Source organism: Aquila chrysaetos, chromosome 1, assembly GCF_900496995.4.
Source record: "Aquila chrysaetos chrysaetos chromosome 1, bAquChr1.4, whole genome shotgun sequence".
Lineage (NCBI taxonomy): Eukaryota > Metazoa > Chordata > Aves > Accipitriformes > Accipitridae > Aquila > Aquila chrysaetos.
In genome coordinates, this window is record NC_044004.1 from 32,287,204 (window position 1) to 32,307,481 (window position 20,278).

Below are 20,278 nucleotides of genomic sequence, written 5' to 3' on the forward strand. Positions count from 1 at the left end.
TTTATAGGATTGGTTGGAGAAGAAGATAGGCTAGACTGGTAAGAGTTGGAAACCTTTGTTGGTGAGATGCTGGGTTAGTCAGGGAAAGAAACCTTCCACAAGATTGATGGGGCCTGAAACCACGCTGCATCAACCAGAATATGAATATTTAGTCAGGCACTTGGAAAGTGAAAAGTTCAGCGAGCTGCCCAAAATACAAAATTTCCTCTAATATTTCCTAAGTGTCCCTCAATATTCTCCAAATGTAATGTTTTTTTTTAAACTCCCATTTCCCTTACAACAAAAAAAATCTTTTGTGCCTTAACTTATTGAATGTTCAGAGAGCAATATAATTTATATGTCAGCTGAATACGTGACAACTCTTCTTGCAATAAACACTTTAGGAATATGAGGATAAGCAAACTAAAAGTATAAAAATAATTACTAGGAAAGGAGGAACTATGACCAGAAGTTACTTAGAGCCAGATTTTGCTGAACAATAAAATAGTCAAACAAAACTAAAAATGCTTCAGCGGTGCGTTTTTAATACAGGTTTGAAAAAGGAGAACAAAAGGTCTAAACAATGGTCTAAGACCATTTTGCTAGCTTTCTAGCAAAACTTGATTTGTGTTCTTTGGGAAGGGTGGTTACATGCATCTGTAGAACCTCTGGGACCTTGGAGCGTGCATGACCCTTGTTGTCAGGAGAGATGAACAATGCCAGAGGAACAAGTGTACCCTTTGCAGCAACACTTTGAAAGTAATAGATTTAAAAAACCCTCAGCAGTCCTATTAAGACTGCACTTTAATCGAAATGGAGCCAGTTTGCTGGCACTGAAAATTAAAAAGGTTGTAGAGGAGTATTTATGCTAGGAGCTGGGTGAAAGCCAACAGGAACATAAGAGCACCTGGTTCAGACTGATGTGACCCCTGAGAGGATGTGGTTAATGTTCAATGTGTCTGTGAAAGGCCAAGGGGGAATAAACATCACAATCACAACAAATAGACTAGACAAACCAGACTGCTAGCCAGGCCGGCTGACTGGCATGTGCAATGTCAAACAGTGGAGCTAGGGCAAAATTTACAAGTGCTTCTGTGCCAGGACTACAAGCCTAATGCAGAGGACGCTGATAGCACTGGGGATATTTCCACACTCAATGTATTCTCTGTAGCAGATAGGTTGAAGAGGCTAGACTGCTGGAGAATACTTGTAGAAGAAGTACTAGACCAAATAAATAAGGTGATAGTAAGCGACCAGGACTGGATGGGATTTATCTTACAGTTCTGGAGCATTATAAGAAGAAACTGAAGAGAAGACTGGGACTTTTCAGTTTGAAGAGCCATTGGAAAAGGCTGAAGGGGGTGTGTTTAACATTTACAGTGGTGGATAAGTGGTTGCAGAGCTATTATTCATCAAATAGTTGCATCAGGAGAGGTTCAGGCTTGACATTAGGAAACACTTATTTACTGAGAGGTTAGTCAAACACTGGAAGGGACTTCCTAGAGAGGTGGTCGATGCCCCAAGCCTGTCAGTGTTTAAGAGGCATTTGGACAATGCCCTTAATAACATGTTTTAACTTTTGGTCAACTCTGAAGTGGTCAGGCAGTCGGACTAGATGATTGTTGTAGTTCCCTTCCAACTGAAATAGGCTAGTCTATTCTATTCTAAATCCCACAATATCAGAACTAGGGGCACTCGGTGAAATTATTTGAAGATCAGTTTAACACAGATGAAAGAAAGCTCTTATCTGAGCAGCAAGTGATGACCATTTGGAACTTGCTGCCACAAGAAACAGCTGTGTCAGCAGCTTTGAAAAAGGATTACAGAAACTCAGGAGCAACAGATCCATAAACCGATACCAAAGGTACGAGGTGGGGAATACAACTGTGGGTACTAGGGGAGTCTGTGGTGAAGGGGCTCTGTAAATTGACCAGACTCCCATGCTGTCCCTAAATACCATTCCCTTCTGCCACTGCCAGAAATTGGTCTGACCTAGACTTGGACATTGGCTGGGCTAAGTACATTGATTGGATGTTTTCTCCAGAGTCCACAGAAGTCCAGTGAGAATGCTAACAGGAAAACTATGCAGAGTGATATCTAAGGTGTGTTATTCAGAGGGTGATTAGGATAATTTGATTTGGAATTATGACAAGATTTTTAAACTTGGCTGATAAAATGAAGCATTACTTCCACGTGTTATTTTATTAAACTTGAGAAGATAAAGCCATTAATCTGGACAACTTTCACAATATTAGTATCTGCCACAGACTGTTACAGAAAGAGTCCTAAGGAGTTTTAAGACTAATGGGCAGAAAAAGAGAAGGCATGAGCAGAGTAATGATCGTGATTGAAAACACACAACTAAAAATTTTTTTCAGAAAATTATTCTCCCCAGAGTACAGCTGACAGATAGAGTAGTCAATTCTTACACAGCTGATAGCCAGATCTTCCCGTACAAAATCTTATATTACAGAGCTGACATTTTCATGGGGGCAAGACTGTGAAACCTGTTATTTACTTCCTCTTCTCCCTTCTACCATACCATGATTACTGATTATTGCAGGTGTGAAGAAAACTCCATCCTCCATTTGTCAGAGATCTTCTGTGTCCCATGATAATAAATAGGGCAGTCATGCAGCTCAGTAGCTTGTTACAATTTACAAACTAATTTCTTGTTTGTTTTTTAAATCCCTCCCCAAGACTCCAGTGTTGTGGAACAGCTGGCAAGATACAGTGGCCATCTGCACTACCTTCATCTTTAGAGAATTCAAACTGATTTTCTTCAGCCTAGCATGTGGAGTTAAGGGGTGCTCATTGCCTGATGATGTGCATTCACACCATCTCATGTATCTGGGAAGACAATTTTAGTACGAGACCAGGAGGATAAACAAACTGCAATGTGGCAGATGAACTGTGGCATCAAGCTGCTTTTGCCCCTTATGCGCGGGGTAAAGGTTTTATCAGTGTTTCAAGGCTTCAAATACAGATCATTTCTAGAGCTGTATATGTGAAATAGCCCAATGCCACCAATTCGCTTTGCTGATTGACGGCACTTATCCTTGAAGACACAATAGACTATGCTCATACAAAATCAGCAGGGCTTTTCTGGACTTGCACAAAACACTTTCAACATAATAGATGCTGATATAATTCAAATCAGAAGACAAAATGAGTATGATGCAGACAGGCAGTGGTGCATAGAAGTCACACACAGATCTGAAAAGGGAAATATTGATTAATGTATCTTCTCAAGAGTGGCTTTACTCAACTAAACTAAGCGAAAGTGAAGCACTATGGAATACTCAAAATAGTCTTTCACCTTCATTATTTTACAGTAAGTAATTTTTAGACCTGCAGTGTATTAACTTACTTTGCTTGATTTATGAAGACCCATCCAGCAAAATATTCATCATGCTCCTAACTTCAAATTTCAGAAGTTCCATTAACTTTACTGGAATGACTTACATACTTGTAGTTAAACACATATTCAGAGCTTTGAAGGAGCTTAATCTAAACGTTAAGTGTAGTGACAAAACTGTGTTCAAGATAAATAAATCCAAAGGATAAGCTGATACACATTAAATAATAGAGCAAAAATATATGAACTCTGCACAAAAAAAATGTTCCAAACATTAAAAAGTATATCCCACTCATACAAAGGATATGCGAGACAATGGAAAACAACACAAAATATGAAAAGGATTAGCATGTAGCTTAACTTATTTTTGAGATTAATTACGTTAACAGAAAAGTTCAAGAAATTGAAGGTGCACATTTCACAGAAGTTTATACTAAAGAATTTTATTTACATTTTACTAAACAATTTTATTTACATTTATTTAAAAATTGATATAACTTAACTTGTCATACTTCACAACATGATAATACATTATTTATTTCTAAAAGGGAATAATACACCATTTAGAAATTTTTCTTTGGAATGTAGATTCTTTGACATTACAATAGCCTAACTGTAGTGATATTTGTTAGGCAAACTGTGCAGCGTCAAATTTAATTAAATGTTTGATTGTTAGGTTTCCTAAAAATAGATAGGAAAATTGCCTAAATCAACTGAAATTATACTGTTCTGTAAAATGTGAGACAATGTGATTTCAATGTATTTTTCCCTTTCAGTTCTCAGAAATATATGGCCATTAATAAAGTTTTGTGGTTTAAATATATAATTTAAATCTCTTAAAAAGTACATAATGTACTATAGTTAAACAAAAAGATAAAACCCACATTGTAGTAAAGCCATGCAAGATTTTGGAAACTGGAGGTAAATAAACAACTCGTTTTAGGAAGAAGCTCCAGGAATCTGGTTAATTATGTGGTGACTTGCTCACAAATGTATGCTAACATGCATGAGAAGAGACATTTATTATCACAGCTCTGTAGAAAGGACTGGGATGGTGTCCTAGACTGTCCCAAAGAAAAACAGAAGTACCAATAGTTTAGTATCAGAATTTTAGTAGGTCTACTGTAGTCCAGCAGTTTATGCTAGGAAACTTGAAGATGAGGTGGCAATAATCATCATAGAGAATAAATACCCTTACGTAAAATTTGCACTGCATATGATGTAATTCATAAGTAGAGATATAAACTATTTCTTTACAAGGTGATATAAGAACAGGACTCATCTGGGCTCTAAAACTGAAATGTGATGTGGGTAGACATAAATGTATTATATGCTTAAAAAAACTCAACACAAACAAAAGTTTTCACCAGTCCAGTTCTTTAGCTGGTGGATCTACCCTTCATAACACAAGAAAGCTGCTGCTGTTTCTGAAATGCTTGTAAGTAGGCCTGTTTTCTTACATATTTTTATGTATGTATATACATTTCTTGAGTGCTGTGAAACAAATCACAGTAGAAGTCAATGCTTGCTCCCAGGTGCTGTTTGAAGGAAAAAAAAAAAAAAAAAAAAAGAGAAATAAGAAAATACCTTACAGTCCAGACTCTTACCTCAAAAAAACCCCCCTCAAAACAAAAAACCCCACCAACCTATAGACTATTCTCTTTTTCCTAACTCTTGTTCCTGCTATTTTCCATTTACATTGCTGTAGGCTAATATAAGCCTCACCGATTCCTTTTTTCTTCCAGGACTGTCCTTTTGTACATAAAATATTCTGTCTTCTATATAGCTTCCATAGCTTATAGGTTCCACAGCTGTGCCTCTCATCATGGCCAGAGTAGCAACAGAGGTTTTCTGATATTGTCTGTACTGTCTCTTGCTTATGCATAGTACATTTCTGGTCTTGGAAATGATTTCTGAATCAATGGTATCCTGAAGCTTTTCCTCTGCTTCCTGCACTTTGGGCATGATATATTTGACAAGGCCAGAGAGGTAAAGAGAAATTTGAACACAAAATTATTGTCTTCCCCTTTAAACTGTAAACCTCTTCTAATACCACTGTCTGTCTCTTTTTCCCATGTCTTTATTCTCTTTCCATGCTCTTTCTCTGTTTAATGTTTTGGTTGTATGCTCCCTTTCTCCCCCTGCATCTTGCTCTACCATAGCAGTAATGATTATCTTGAGCAATAACTCACTCCCTGCAGCAATGAATAATGTCAGCTTTAGTAGCTGCCATCAGATTTTTCTCTCCCCTTTACACTTAAAAATAGGGATTACAGTAAGTCTAAAGATAGACCGTGCAACAAAAATCAAGCCCAAACCCCAATGGTAAGGTTTCATTTCCCTAATTTAACTCCCCTGTGGAGGAGGGAAGGGAAGCAGCATGGTCTGCAGAGTTTCTTTAGAAGTGACTGGGAAGATCAGGAATACCAAATCTATTGCTTCCAGAAACAGTGCAACTCCTCCACTGTGAGGAGAACACTGGGCTGAAATATGAAAAGGCAGTGGCAGTAGACTTTTTTACCATTTCCTTTTATGACTCATTTTGGACATCTCACAATTTGTTAATTCGGTTTTGACAAATAAGTGAAGACTGCATGATCATTTAGAGCTTTCCTTGTGTGGGAGTCAAAGTAGAACCTGTAGTTAGAACTAGGAACAATTTTCAGAGGGAAAATAATACTAATGTTAATGATGCATTTTAGAAATACAGTGTAAAAAGTTACAGACCATTACATGATTTTTGTACAAACTTTTAATGAACGTTTAAAGCCTAATCCAAAGACATGGAATTTGTCAGTGTTTCCTATTGTCTTTACCACTGTTTGAATCCACCTTAGTGTGCTGGCCTGTTTTCAGCTCTTTCTGCCATAAACAGAGATACATGTGCAAACAGAGAGTTCACTGTCACCTTCTATTTGAGAAGCACAAATTTTATACCTAGGTTACCGCTTTTCTCTTTTCCAATGGTGTTAAGAGTCAGGAAGAGAAGGGAAAAAGAAAGTTCCATGGATATAAAGACACAAAAATGATTCCTCTCCACCTGGCTTTCTGTCCATTTCTCTGAGTTACTATTAGGCCTACGGAGAAGTTCTAGTGACTGTTTTTCACTTAAAAAAAAAATAAATCCATCTTTCAACTATATTTCTACTGTGTACTGTTGCAACATAGCTGGTTTGCATTTACTGCCTATGCACCACTGTCCTACCCATTCCTATGCAGATCAAAAAACCCACGGCCTTTCTGTCTGTCTGTCCAAGGTTATTGTAATGTCGTGTCTTATTCACCCTGGGGAGCATGGAGCTGGAAAGCATCCTGACTGTTGTCTTCACAACATCAAACTGCTGTAGAAGACCCTCTTTGCTCACATGAGTACATGCCCCCACATCTTGTTCAGTTCCACTGTAGTGTGGGAGATACTATTGCAGTTTCTTCTTCCACTACATATAGATACTTTATTTCCCTTATCACCAGGGGCTCCCAATTTCCCAAAGATCACACAAAACAACAGAAAGGCATGCCATTGTAAAAGAAACCAGATTCTTAATTAACTTAGGATGAATGAGAATGTCACCCATGAGCTATAGGAACAATATTCTGTTATTTGTAGGGTTTTCTGATAGTTAGATTTATAATATTTAATATTTTAGTTCTTTTTTTTCTTTCAAATTTGTAAATGTGAATAAATACATTGGTAGAGAGGGACAAATAATGAGCTCAGTAATTACTTTTCTATTTTCAAAAAATGAAAAATGTAACAGGATAAGATAGTTTGCATATTCATTTTACGGTATTTTAAATACATTCATTGAAAGATAAAACTTAGGAGAAATTAAAAGTTACTAAGAAGTTTATAGTCCAAAACCTTTCACTGTTCATTCTAGTAAGTCACACTAAAATTGATATTTACCTCTGTGTGTTTTCCTTCTTACATAACTTCTGTTTTCACAAAGCAAATAATCTTCCTCTTTGGTAGAAACTTCCCCTTTGATACAGTTCCAGTAAGTTATACAGGAAGGAGCCTGATAAAGAGACAGCTAAATCCTTTCCATTGTCTATTCTTTTGTTATTTGGGAAGAAAGGAGGAGGCTAAGGGGGACAACTGAAGCTCAGCTGAAGAGGTAAGAGTGGGTGGGAGTTAAGGGGGAGGATTTTATTTCACTAACTGCTGTAGTGTTTGGGACAAGAAAACTGAGTGAACATCATCTAGAAAAAAACCAATGATGCTTTTTTTCAGAATAGTTCTGAAAAATATAGTTAGAAATAGGTTATTGTGCTAGAACGCAGATCTCTCAGTGGTGAAGAATGACTGTACGCAAGCTTGCAAAACACCATAAAGCACAGAAAACAAAATGTCTTGCCTTCAAGAATGCTTCTGTAATGCCTAAGTCCTATTCTTCATTGCGCTCTAGATGATGCTGGAAGCTGAACTTCTCCCTCACAGGTCTCACAAACAAGGAGGTATACATGTGATTAAAAGGCACCTTTATTTCTCAGGTCAAGTCATGCATTAAATGAACTTGATTAAGCCAAAGGCCAAGTTTTTTAACATAAATTACTCTCAGTGCTTAAACATGTCAGAATTCGAGCCACTGGAAGAGCCGGACACTCCTTAAAAAGGTCAACTGCCCTTAAAGATTTAAGTTTTCCCCAAACTGAGGGAAACTTTCTAATTTCAATTTATTTATCTTTTTCTTAGGTAAGTAGGCTAGGCTTAATTGTGGTTAATTGACTCTGATCAGACCAGACAAACAATATATACTTTTACCTTGGCTATTCTGAAACCTTTCCTGGTCCTGGCCTATATAAGAGATGTATTGGTTAAAGATCAAATAACACCTTTGAATTCAAACAACTTAATCTGAAGGTCAGTTCAAAGTTTCAGAGGAGACCCTGTTTTATGCAGAGAGCTTGTATTAAATTTTAGTCTCAGTATGGACTGTGTTGAATCAACGCAATGTTTATGGTGGATTTGTTTTCACTGTAACTTCTCTTTATCTTTTGCTGTCATTAGGTTTTCCCAGACAGGACTAGTCCAAGCCTGAATAAAATGGCTACAAGTAATTTTTCTTGCTGTATCAGCTATCATGTTTTAGTCACTTGAGACTCAGCAGGACCTACATTTCTAGTAGTCCTATACAACTGTTGCTCTTGTACAGAAATTATGATTTTTTTAGGCATTATGCAGCTAGTTGCTCTCTGGCTACTGTGGATATTGCTGAAATCGTAGCATGGCATCAAGGAGCTCAGTGCAAACAAACCACCCAAATGCTCACCCTACTTTTTGCCAGAGCTCTCCACAAGCCTGAGCTGTTAGCAGAACTTATGCTACCCAATTTAAATGTAGAGAGGATTTGTTTGCATTGGTGACATCACCACAAGACCTTTTACATGACTGTGTAATTGTCAGGTGGCTTGTAAACTGGTGCAGTTTAAACATAAACATACAGTTTATGCTTATTCTGGCAGGGTACAAAGGAACTTGAGTTGTGTAATATGCTTTTACAGTAGATGAGATGCAGCACTGTAATTTTAACTTTACTAATGCTGATGTAGGAATAAAAGCTATACTTTAAAATTGGATTTTCTTAACATAAGTACTATTTAAATGCAGCGTCTGTTGTTTTCAAAAACATTTTTGAAATAAAACTCTGGTATACTGTGTATGAGGACAAAAAATTGAAAAACAAATTAAAGCTATTACCACGTGGCTAATGTAGACAGAAGTAAGGAAATGCATACTAACAAAAAATCTATCAAATAAAAATATACAGAAAAACTAAAAATTTCTCATCAGTTTTCTTACATCTTCCTCTCACCCTTAGAAAGTTTCCCACTTGATTATTTTTGAAATAAGTTCTGAGATGTTTCCTATTTTATGTATCACATTTATTTATGGTTATATAGTAGCACCAGATGAAAAGGCTGAGACCAAATGAAAGAAGTACAGGAGAGATTTCAAACTGACTGTGTTAATTACATGCTGTAAAAGTTCTAGCTTTCCAAGAAAAAGCAATTTCCAACTTCCAAAACCTTGCTATTATTTTCATAAAACAAAAAATCCAAGGAAAATAAAATAAAAAAAGCTTAAAGTTTCAGTGTACTGCTTTTGAATAATGTTATCTACAGTTATAAGACAGTCCATTAAATAGAAAAAAGATTTGTTTTACATAAAGCAAGAGAGTACAAAAGCACAGCTTTTGTAATTTTGGTAATATTGCAGTTTTACAAACATATTGCATAGTATGTGTAAGAAAATAGTTCCCATCTTGTTTATATATTTATATACACAAGAAAATCTTTAACGTGAAGGTTGTTACAAAACAAAAATGGTTAGCAGACCTATACTGAGTACTGATTGAAACAATATGACACTCAAACTTCAATCCAACTTACATATGCATTACAGTGAATCAGCTGATAACAATTCCATAGTCTAATGTTTGGGGGTTTTTGATTTTTTTTTTTTTTAATTTAGACAATGATTTAGAATCTTAAAAACAAAACCAAAACATTAAACAAACCATGGTGTTAACAACTGAATATCTTAAACATCCTTCATTAAATCCTTCTAGACATTTATGGCTGTATCTTCAATCCAGACTTAGGCCTCTGCATCTAAAATGGTTTGAAGTCAATTCTGTTATCCAGTCAAGCCACTGTTTTGCAAGCAAAACTGTAGAACTTCAGTTGAAACAAGCAATGTCTTGGCACATTGTGGAATACATACTCTTTCATTTTCTTAGGAACACTGAAAGATCCTTGTATGCATGAACAGTAATGTAATTGCACCACACTGACAAAAAATTTAAACCCTGGAAAAAAGTGAACAATCTACAGCTCAAAATGCTGCACAATTCTAAACTATGTTACAATTTCATGTTGTAATTACAACTTGTCATCTCTTCATTCCAACAGAATTAGTAGAAGCAGCAGTGTCATAGTGTTAGATATAATAGAAGTGTCAGTCTTTGGTCTTATCACTTAACCAATGAATGAACTGCAATACAAAACCATACAGCTAACAGTGCTCAGAGGTTGGCTGATGCTTTTATTTTTCTTTTTTTAAACAAGAAAGAGACAGTATCCTATGATATCATGACACAGATATTTTTACAGAAGATAAATCTATCATATATATTAAATACATGTAGCTAATAAGGTCTTTTCATATATTTCATTGTTGTCATAAGGATAGCCCTGAAGAAGTCAAACAGCTGCAATACCATCTTAGTGGCTCCCATACAAACATTCTAGTACAAAAAGAAGCTTTATTTGATACATGTATTCATATACTATAAAAAACCTCCGATGAACATTTTAGCCACTGTTGGTTTTTTTTATAAATTACACTAATATTAATGCTTAAAAATATCCTAAGGTCTTAAATCTTTCCCTACAATTGTCACAACAGAGTGATTTGTTAATGGGACGGTCTTGCCTTAAGCAGAATAAGAAGTGACCTCTCATTTCTAAAATACACAATCAAAATATTCAGTCAGGTAAGCATTCTACCTAGAGAAACATTAGCTGGGGCTTAATCTTAACCTGAATGTTAGGTATTATAAATGGCCAACAAAGACTGAAATAACTTGGAGACAGAGCCAGGAATCTGTGAGGAAGGTGACAAAAAGAATCTGGAAGTTTTCTATGGCTTTGCACACAATGACCTCAGCATTATAAACCAGCACTGCAATAGCACAGCTATAGCTCCATGTTTTAATATGATATTTATGCTGAGATATTCTATTTTCCTTCCATCTGAAATGACATTGTGTTATTATGCCATTTTTCTGATATTTTTGGGGTGTACTATAAGCGGAAGCACTCCACTATTGAGGTTTTTGCTAATGCCAGCTCCAAACTTTCAAAACCACTGGGTCTGTTTCTCTTTCCACTCAGTAATAATGACTGCTTACAGGTTATTGGTGTTTTAATTTTTTAGTTTTCTAAATGCGTTGAAATCACTTTTCTAATACTCTCTGAAATCATGTGGGCTAGAAACATTCTTTAAAATGGAAACTGAGATTTTCTCCTTCTTTCAGTTTTCAATCGATTTAAAGTAAAACATCAGTATTATGAAACTCACCAGAATATTACGACATTATGAGAACTCGTTATGCTATCTCATAGGTTGCTGAAGAGAACCTATAGAGACCATAGGTTGCTCTCAAATACACTCCAGACTGAAGGGATTCCAAGCAAGAAAATCCTGACAGTGCAGAGATATGTGGACTTACTGGCTTGGTTTTTTTGGGTCCAATATGCCACCCACACCTCTGCCCTGAGTTTTCTTCATGCAAAGTGGTAAATTATTCCAGCCTTGCCTTTAAAATGAAGCTAGTAACAAAAGATTTTTTTTTTTTTCCTACCTGCCCATTCCCACCCAAGTTTGTGTAAAATTTTTAAATGTTCCATCTAGTGGGCAGAAACATTTTTTGTACGTATTCCAGGTAAGTAATCACATAAGGTGAAGAGCAAACAAATAAGAAATTCTCAATGGAAGATTCATGACAAAGTATCTACAAGCCATCCTGTGGGTTTATTTGAAGAGAAAAAAAAGATCTTAGACTACTTGTGTGGAATTTGTAAGAAGCCACAATTTAATTCACCAAATAGATTAGTCACTATAATCTATTTGTTCATCTTTTAAGCAACAAGTGTATGTAGGTGTGCACAGATAATGAATATGTATAGATGTGTCCTCATACAGATCTATATACTTTTCCTCCTGAAATACTATTTATCCACATGACTTTCACACTACCATTCAGTTACTTGTGTGCATAAGTAAAAGACATCTATTTCCCTATAGTTTTAAGGGTATATTGTACGGCTACACTTGCTAATGTTTTATTATCACCTTCTTTGTCATTTTTATCTCTTTCTGTCCCTCCTACCAAAAATCCTCAGGCTTCTAATACATTTTCTTGCAATATTTTCTAATATATTTTCTTTCTAAGTGAAAGAATAAAATTCTCAAAGAAATAACAAATCAGCTGTTAACAGCCTTCTTTTGAAGAGAGAAAATAATCAATTTAAAATCTTCATTTAACTGGTAGAAATATAGAATTCTTGCTATGGGGTGAAATTCACACCTCTGAAGAGGGCCAATGGAAAGGCAAGCACCAGTCAAGCCGTGGACACGTCTTGTGCTGGTCTTCTGCATAGGAGTGAATTTCACCTGAAGTGAAAACAAAATCAGCCTTAAAAGGTGGTAATAAAATACAAAGGTAATCACAATATTAGTTTGCTCATTTTCATTTTTTTTCTCTGAGAAAGAAAAACATTGCGTAGAAATACCCACCTTGCACTGTCTGCCCTGACTTTAGAGTTACCTTGCAAAAGCCGTCATTGTATTGGTGATCTTACATTCAGAAGCCTCTAAAGCTATATGCTACGTGATGTAATTTAAAGGATAGAATTAAAAAGCACACTTACCTCATGTAATCAAGCCATCTTCCACAATAGGAAACATTTTTATACTGTTTTACATTCCTGGGTTCTGCAAGTTTCAAGATATTCTTGTTAATCAAAGTTGCGATAAATTTACTAGCAGCATACCAAAGCATTTTTTTGCAAGATTTCAATTATCAACCAAGCCAAACGAGTAAGAACATTGATACAAGAAAGAAATCCCACATCGAACTCATCAAAAAAGGAAGTCAGTAGTGAGATCTGGGTGCAAATGGGGCTGCATAATTTAAACATAGACCTGATAAAGTCAATGTAATATCAATGTACTTTTTAATATTGAATGCAATTTGTGTTTTTCTATATAATACTATTACTCTGAAAACCTTAGCAGCAGATGGTAAACAAAAGAGAATAATAAATGGGAATGTCATACCAGTTGTTAGTGCATTGCTTCTCAGCGTTACACATTACGTTAGTAGTAACGTTTGTACTGTGTTCAAATGGCAGCAGTTAGACGTAGCTAGAAAATGGACAAGATGTACCTTTGAAGATTTTCTCTTGTTTTTGCATTTGCCAATCATAAATACCTTGTGAAGAGCAATACACTGATCAACAAATGTATCATCTGTAGTTCCCTCTTTACCCTGTTCTTCTTTTCCAGAAACTGTGTGTTCTACTTAAAGCAATTGCTTCACATGCAGTAGCCATAAAAATACTATATAAGGCCATTCAGATGTGACAAACAAGAGCAGACGTCTTTTTAACTTTGAAAGGTAATATTGCTGAGCACTTCCAAAATTTTCCTAGTGTACAAAACCCTAGACTTAGTAGACAAAGAGTAACAACACACTTTTAAAGAAACCAAACTCAGGGAGGGATTCTGTCTCTTTTTGTGTTAAAAACCATTTACTGAATTTAATTGTTTAGTAAAGCAAGCATCACACAATGCTTTGAAATTTTAAAATTCAGGGATAAAAGTTTACATCCAAAAAGATGAATGGAAAATTGTGCTTTCAGACAGTGAAGTTATTTATCATACAGGGGGAACCAATTCATCTCACCATCAGATTCTGGGCAAATTTGTTTATGTACTGTATATATATATCTGTGCAGTTCATATCCAGGTCCTGCAAAAATCTAAAACTATGTGCTTCACTTCATGTAGCAAAGGCACCTGTGTTATTCTCCCTTTTGGACAAAAGGTGGTGTTTTGTTCCAGGTTTCCTGATGAAGAATACATTGATTTCTGAATATCTCACTCCCATCTCTGTGTTGAGTGGCAACACAAACCACAAGAGAAGGCAGCGCTGTATTCCTGCTTACACTGGAAGAAGTTGCTCTGCAGGCCGTTTGAAGCGTCGAACTTGTCACAAGGGAAACCGAGCAGAACTGTGAAGCAGAGGGATAGTAACAAAAGGCTATTCTGGTGTGAGGATAAATTGGAGTCATTCTAGCTCCACAAGCAGATGTTGCTACTGGATTGACATGTGGAGCCTGCTCCTGCTGGGGACAGGTAAAGTTTACCATTGGGACAGACGCAGAGCTCATAGATAGTCTGGCGAGGAGCTGAAGAGCTGGGTGAGGAGGAGGAGGAGGAGGAAAAGGAACCCACTGGTAGATTTCCCAGGCGGATTGTATCTGCATTTAAAAATATCTACAAGAAGGGGGGGGGGAAAGGCATAAGTAAATATCTTTCAGTATTGTGACATATTTTAAAGAAGTCATGAGTTTCTTCAGAAATATAAAAAAATTTAGAAATATTTTATGAAGAAGTATTAGACAGATTGTTAGAAATATATATTAGAAATAATTATTTTTAGAAATAAAAAAACTGTCAACATTTCTTGGTTTTCAACTCTGTGTAGTTGTATACCCATTAATACTAATTACTACAGTATATGCAAATACTTCACCCAACATGTTTATTCAGATACAAGCAGTGTCATACAAAAACATTTTGACAATATTCTTGAATTGGTTGAATTTTCACTTATACATTTTATGATTAAAATTTATTCATTCATGGCAGTAGCATATCCTTGCTCTGGAAGAATTTGTATTTTAATAAGTGTGAAGTGATATTAAAGCACATTCACCAGTGTGTTCCTGTAAGCAGCTGGAAATATGTGCTGAACTGTGCTAAACTGTAGGGGCTTAACAATAGCTACATCCAGAGAATAATTAAATAAGGGTACAGAGTCATATGCACAAAATAAAGAGCTTATTTGACCTAAATTAAGAGGAGAAAAGATTTCAGGTTAAAGTCTTATTAAGAAGGTCATCAAGCTATTCCCATTTGTTTCTGAACATTGAATATGATTAAAAAATACTGGTTTTTTTAAATCTCCTTCCATTGGAAATAATACGAGTCAGTATGAAACTGTAGATACCAGTAATGTTCATGAATCTGTATCAAGTTCTGCAATATTTGCACTTATGCTACATTTTCAGGGTGTTGAATAAACAATGTCATGAAATTAGGTAACTAAAGCAGGAAAAACCCATGACTTCCACTGGCACAAACAGATGAATCTCCAGCTGCTTAGAATTTCTTTTTTATTTATGGAAGGAGTAAATGAGAGCCAAAGTGAGATCAGTCATCACCTCATGTGCAGACCAGGAACTTCTAGAAAACAGGTAACAAATCAAAATGGCTTTAAGCCCTGCAGGTAACAGTATGAAGCTTAGGAAAAGGTGAGCTCCTTAAATACTGGCTAGTGTGTTTTATAAGGTATTGAAAATCAACTAAGCCATCTTAACACCATTATATCACAATGTTGCCAGTACCTGTGAAGAACCTGGGGAAATATGGCATGTATTGCTTTTTTCTACAGGAGACAAGTATTATTTTATGATAAAATCAGTGGCATATGGCAAAAAAGCAACGCAGAAGCACTGCTAAGTCCCAGCTGGAGAGAAGTGAAGGAGCTCAGGCTGGGAAAAAAATTAAGAAGGCTGGATAAAATCCCATACAAGGACTGATGCACAGTCATGTTACCATTCACAGCAGAAGCATTGTAAATGACCGGGATCATCAAAGGAAATACAGGCTGAAAGTAGCCCCAAACAATATAACCCCCCATCACTGAGAGTTCTCCAGCTCCTAGAGTAAGATACTGTCATCGGTGGGAATTTACGCCAAGAGGGACAAAAAGGGCGAATCTCAGAGGCACAGGTGACAACTGCATGACATGATGCATGTTTTAATTCACATCCTGACTGACAGAGGAATTGATTACAAAACTAAAATGCAGCAAATTATTATCTTTGTTCTGTAATTTATATGACAAAGGAATGATGTATTTACACACACATACATGCATTGCTCCTTTAAAAGTCCAGTATCATAGACCTGAAATAATTAGGAGTCAAAACCCCTGCAGAAATAATTTAGATAGAAGAAATGTGGATGGTGTTGGGAACAATTTAATAATGTTCTGCTAGAATTACAACTGAAAAAAAAAAAGATTACAAATGTAAAACGTTCAGCTCAGCTAGGAGTAAATGTGAAATTAACTATAGCAAGCATAGTAAGAAAACAAAATAACAGATGGGGAAAAAAAAAAGAAATTGATAGCAAACTAGAAGCTAGGAATTGGTAAAATATAGGAAGGAAACAAAGGACATAATCATCAGTCAGTGAAGTGACAGGTAATAAAAAGTACTCTTTCACTTCTCATATCAAGAATAAAAGAAATGTTAGCAAGTTAGCAAGGAAAGTTAGCAAATGGTAGCAGTGGTGGAGTTATTAATTGTATTGCATAAAAATCCAGTAGCATTCAGCAGTGTAAGTTCTATGTAAGTATAAGTGTATCTTTTATACTGAATAGTGCTCAGCATAGTTCTGTACTTGGAGAGCAGTCAAGTATCGATGTCAGAACATGACTGGGATAAAATACTTTCAATTTCAACAGTAACTCAGCCGGATATTAAACAGGAGCTAGTGATGTCATATACTTTTAATCAGCAGCTATTGATAACTTTTAACAAATAGATCTCAAAAAAAATCTGAGTAGCCTTTTGGACTTTTAATACTGATTTTCGGCAAGCCCTGATATACTTGGAACATGAAGAAGATAAGAAAAAGACTATTTCTATGCTTTTGTTTTAAAAAATGGAAGCAGAAGATATTAGAATATTATATATGTGATAATAAAAGGCATTTCAGTGTAGAAGACATACATGTAAGAAAATCCAACAACAATACAAGATTAGCTATTTGTACTTTTGACAGAGCATGTGACCAGCCATTTTAGCAATTTGGTGATGGGGAAGGATCATGAGTAATCTGTCAATCCAAGTTAAATGGGTTCTAAAAGACATGTCTTGATTCAAACAAGAATTAACTCAGAAAAAATCAGAGGCATATGTGTCAGAGACCAGGCTAGATTAAAATCTCTTGAACTTTATTATCTTTTCTTCTAGGAGCTCAATATTTTTATTTGTTTGTTTACATCAGCACAGCTACACTTCTGCAGCCCCCCACTGCAGATGTTCTGCAGTGTACTGCTCTAAGACTTTACTCCAGTGGACCTTACTCCAGTGTGCATTACAATACAATGTAGCTCAGTTGTTTTGCTCATTAAATTAAATGATCTTTTTAAGCATAGCTGTGCATGTTTTTCCACTGGTGCTTACAAATTTCACACTGTGATGTAGATCAATCCAGGTTTTGCTGGTGTCATAATCTTGAGCCGTAGCTATCAGATCCTGTCCAAGCATGCATTCCAGAACATCTGGTGAGCAATGTGGATACCGGGGAACAGTGTCTGAGAAAAAAAGAAGTGGCTTCTCATGAGCGTGTATCTGCTGCGATGAGTCTAACAAGCTCTATGCCTTTGCAGAAAGCTGGGAAGGCTGTGCAATTAAAACAGACTCCTATAGCTAATCCCGGGGGAAGCCCAAGATGAAGAGGATTAATAAAGATGGCTTAAAGCCAGTATTAAAATCTACTCTGTACATATGCTGTCAAGGTTATAAATAAAAGACTAAATTTACAGATGCAACATTGCTATCTATTAGTTAAGCTGCGGTCCAAATATATCATCACAGTAGTCCAATATGTAAGGAATTTCAGAGGAACGCAGTCCATGTTTGAGGATATACCCTCTCCCCACCTATCATCTGCTAAAAACTGAAATTCATGGCCAAAAAGTCCTCCAACATCAGTAAAACTTAAACTACTTACCCTTTTATGCCTGATGTTATGAGGTGTTTAAAGAGAAGGGAAGAAGTGGCAAGACAAAAAACTGAACACTATTATGTTCCCAGGGAACACTATTGCTAAATGATAGTAGTTAATGGAAGTGCTTGTATACACGGTCTTTCTCTAATCTTTTGTGTCGTGAGAGGCACAATATAAGCCATTTAATACTTCATATGCATCAAGGCCATGCTCTTTCTGAGAGTCTCACACCTCAGCAGATAAATAGGCAAGGATAAAACCAAAACTTTTAACCATTCTTGAAACATTGTAGGAGACTGATTGAGAGATTACAAAATGGAAAAAGCAGCAGCTACTCAAAGAAATGCTATTTCACAGAGAGCAGAGCACTGAGCAGCATCATTCCCTCTAAATACTTAAGGTTTAGAAATCCTAGATCACTGCTTTGTCTTGTGCATCTTAGTGCTGAGAAAAATACATTAGCCAAATAATATTTAAAAGTAGACCTGATTTCCAACTAATTAAAGTAGCAAACTGAATCAGCCTGTAGGGCATGTGATAGGAATGGAAAAATTGCACTCTTTTTAAATACATTTTTTGCTAACGGAGATCTGCAAGTCATCTGCTCATCCAACTGTGTCGTTAATCTGAACAGTGAGAGGGAAAGGGAGAGGAAGGCAAGCCAGAAAATATAGATTATCTACAAACCAAAGAACTAAATTGAAGTAGAGAACTTTCAGTGGGCAAGATGTAGGCATGAGGTAAAAAATCAAATATTCCTACAAGCCATTTCATACAGAGATATGAACCTGCCATTCATAAAAGTTCTCCACTGGGTCCTTGACTAAATTCTCTCAAGAGAAGAGATGATAGGTTAAGCTGATAAAGCCAAGTGAATGAATTAGGATTTATAAACACTGAAGAATTTTCTGTATTCATGTGCGGCTTGATTAGACACATAATTCTACAGAGCTGCAAAGGCATATTTCAGGGCTAATGTAAATAAGAAATTGCAGGAAACTGGAGGAGGGAAATATGGAAGAAAAGAAGGAAAGCTGAAAGGCTGGTGTTCATCAACCGGTATGAGGAGACAGTGCAATGACGTCTCACTAAATAAACCTTTTGGATTTCCCTAGGCTCTTCAGAATTAATCTGAATTATAACAATGCAAGATTTTGTCTAGTCTTTTTGCTCTTCTGTATATGCTATTGGAAGCATACATACAAAGACGATTATATAGATTGGGTCACTAGACTCAACTATGTAATTTTCATATGCTGGTATACTTTAACATTCAAAGTGAAGATGAACTATAAGATAAATTGCAGTGCTTTAGTTCACGTGGGCCATTTGTTCTAACACTTATCTATGGTTTTGACATTTATTTTAAAACCATTCACCTAAAGTAGCTTGCGTTAAATCTGAAAGAGAGTTCTGAAAAAAGAAAAAAATAATAATGGAAAATTAAAATATTAACTTGATAGCATATATACTGTAAAATCTAAACATATGCTGGCACAATATCTGGAACCATATCTGTCATAATGATTAATAGTATTGAGGAACAGTTAAACAGTGAAATGAATGTGATGACTGGGTTGAAACTGAACAGAATATTCAGAGAAGACAAAAAGATCTAGTACAACCTGTGTATTGAAAATATATTCTCTATAGGAGTAGGATTAATTGACCACAAGACAAATGAGACCTTTAGGCCAAAGCGTGGTCTGGTGTGGTGAATGTTCTCTTTCTAAAGATTATACCTGATATACCTGGACAGAGTCACCCTGGCAAGTTTCTTCTTTTGTTAACATTGCTCCCATTACCACCTCTATGTTATGCCTGGAACTACTGACAGCTGAAAGAGATTTGAAAACTAACATATATATATGTTAAATATAACATTGTACCTTAGTGAAGTGTACAGTTCCTGCTCAAATGGAAGAATTTATGTTTTGACTCTTCAGGACTGAAGTGTTTATGAGAGTCATGTTTCATTTTAAGTACACATTATTGTAAATTTATGTTAAATAAACACAAGCATATATTGTAACTGCTGACTTCAGTGCAGTTTATATGGGTGACTACTGAAGCAAAAACTTTCTGGTGTATTTATTCTTTCTATTAAGGAAGTAATTTTCAGGGATAATCAAATGGGGTTGCTGTGAATGTTGACCAGTAGAAGTTTTCAAGCTTCAATGTTTATGGAATGCCAATGGTAGTCTCGTACATAAGAATTCCCAGAATCAAATGCTACGTGATATTAGAAGTCTCTGCAAATTAATTCAATCAGGGGACAGATGTGACTTCTTTGTGATTTATGTACCAAACCCAGAAAGAGAAATGTATTTGGAATATTTGTG

General features: G+C 35.9%; 1 protein-coding gene and 1 long non-coding RNA gene across 5 annotated transcripts in view; both read right to left on the bottom strand.

Moving 5' to 3' along the window:
- Positions 1-10,371: 10,371 nt before the first annotated feature.
- Positions 10,372-13,245, bottom strand: LOC115345312. Its single transcript, XR_003924793.1, has 2 exons — positions 12,776-13,245; positions 10,372-12,518 (listed from the first exon to the last, which is right to left on the bottom strand). It is a non-coding gene; the product is annotated as an uncharacterized LOC115345312 (long non-coding RNA).
- A 400-nt stretch (positions 13,246-13,645) lies between these two features.
- SGCZ (sarcoglycan zeta) overlaps positions 13,646-20,278 on the bottom strand; it is a 530,884-nt gene continuing 524,251 nt past the window's right edge. For 2 of the 4 annotated variants that reach the window (XM_030023769.1, XM_030023788.1), the window contains exon 8: positions 13,731-14,140. In XM_030023769.1, the coding sequence (XP_029879629.1) occupies positions 13,931-14,140 (210 nt within the window). In that variant the 3' untranslated portion in view covers positions 13,731-13,930. Of the gene's footprint in view, positions 14,406-17,365; positions 17,521-20,278 lie in introns of those variants that run through there. The other 2 variants (XM_030023778.1, XM_030023797.1) reach the window with 2 other exon arrangements.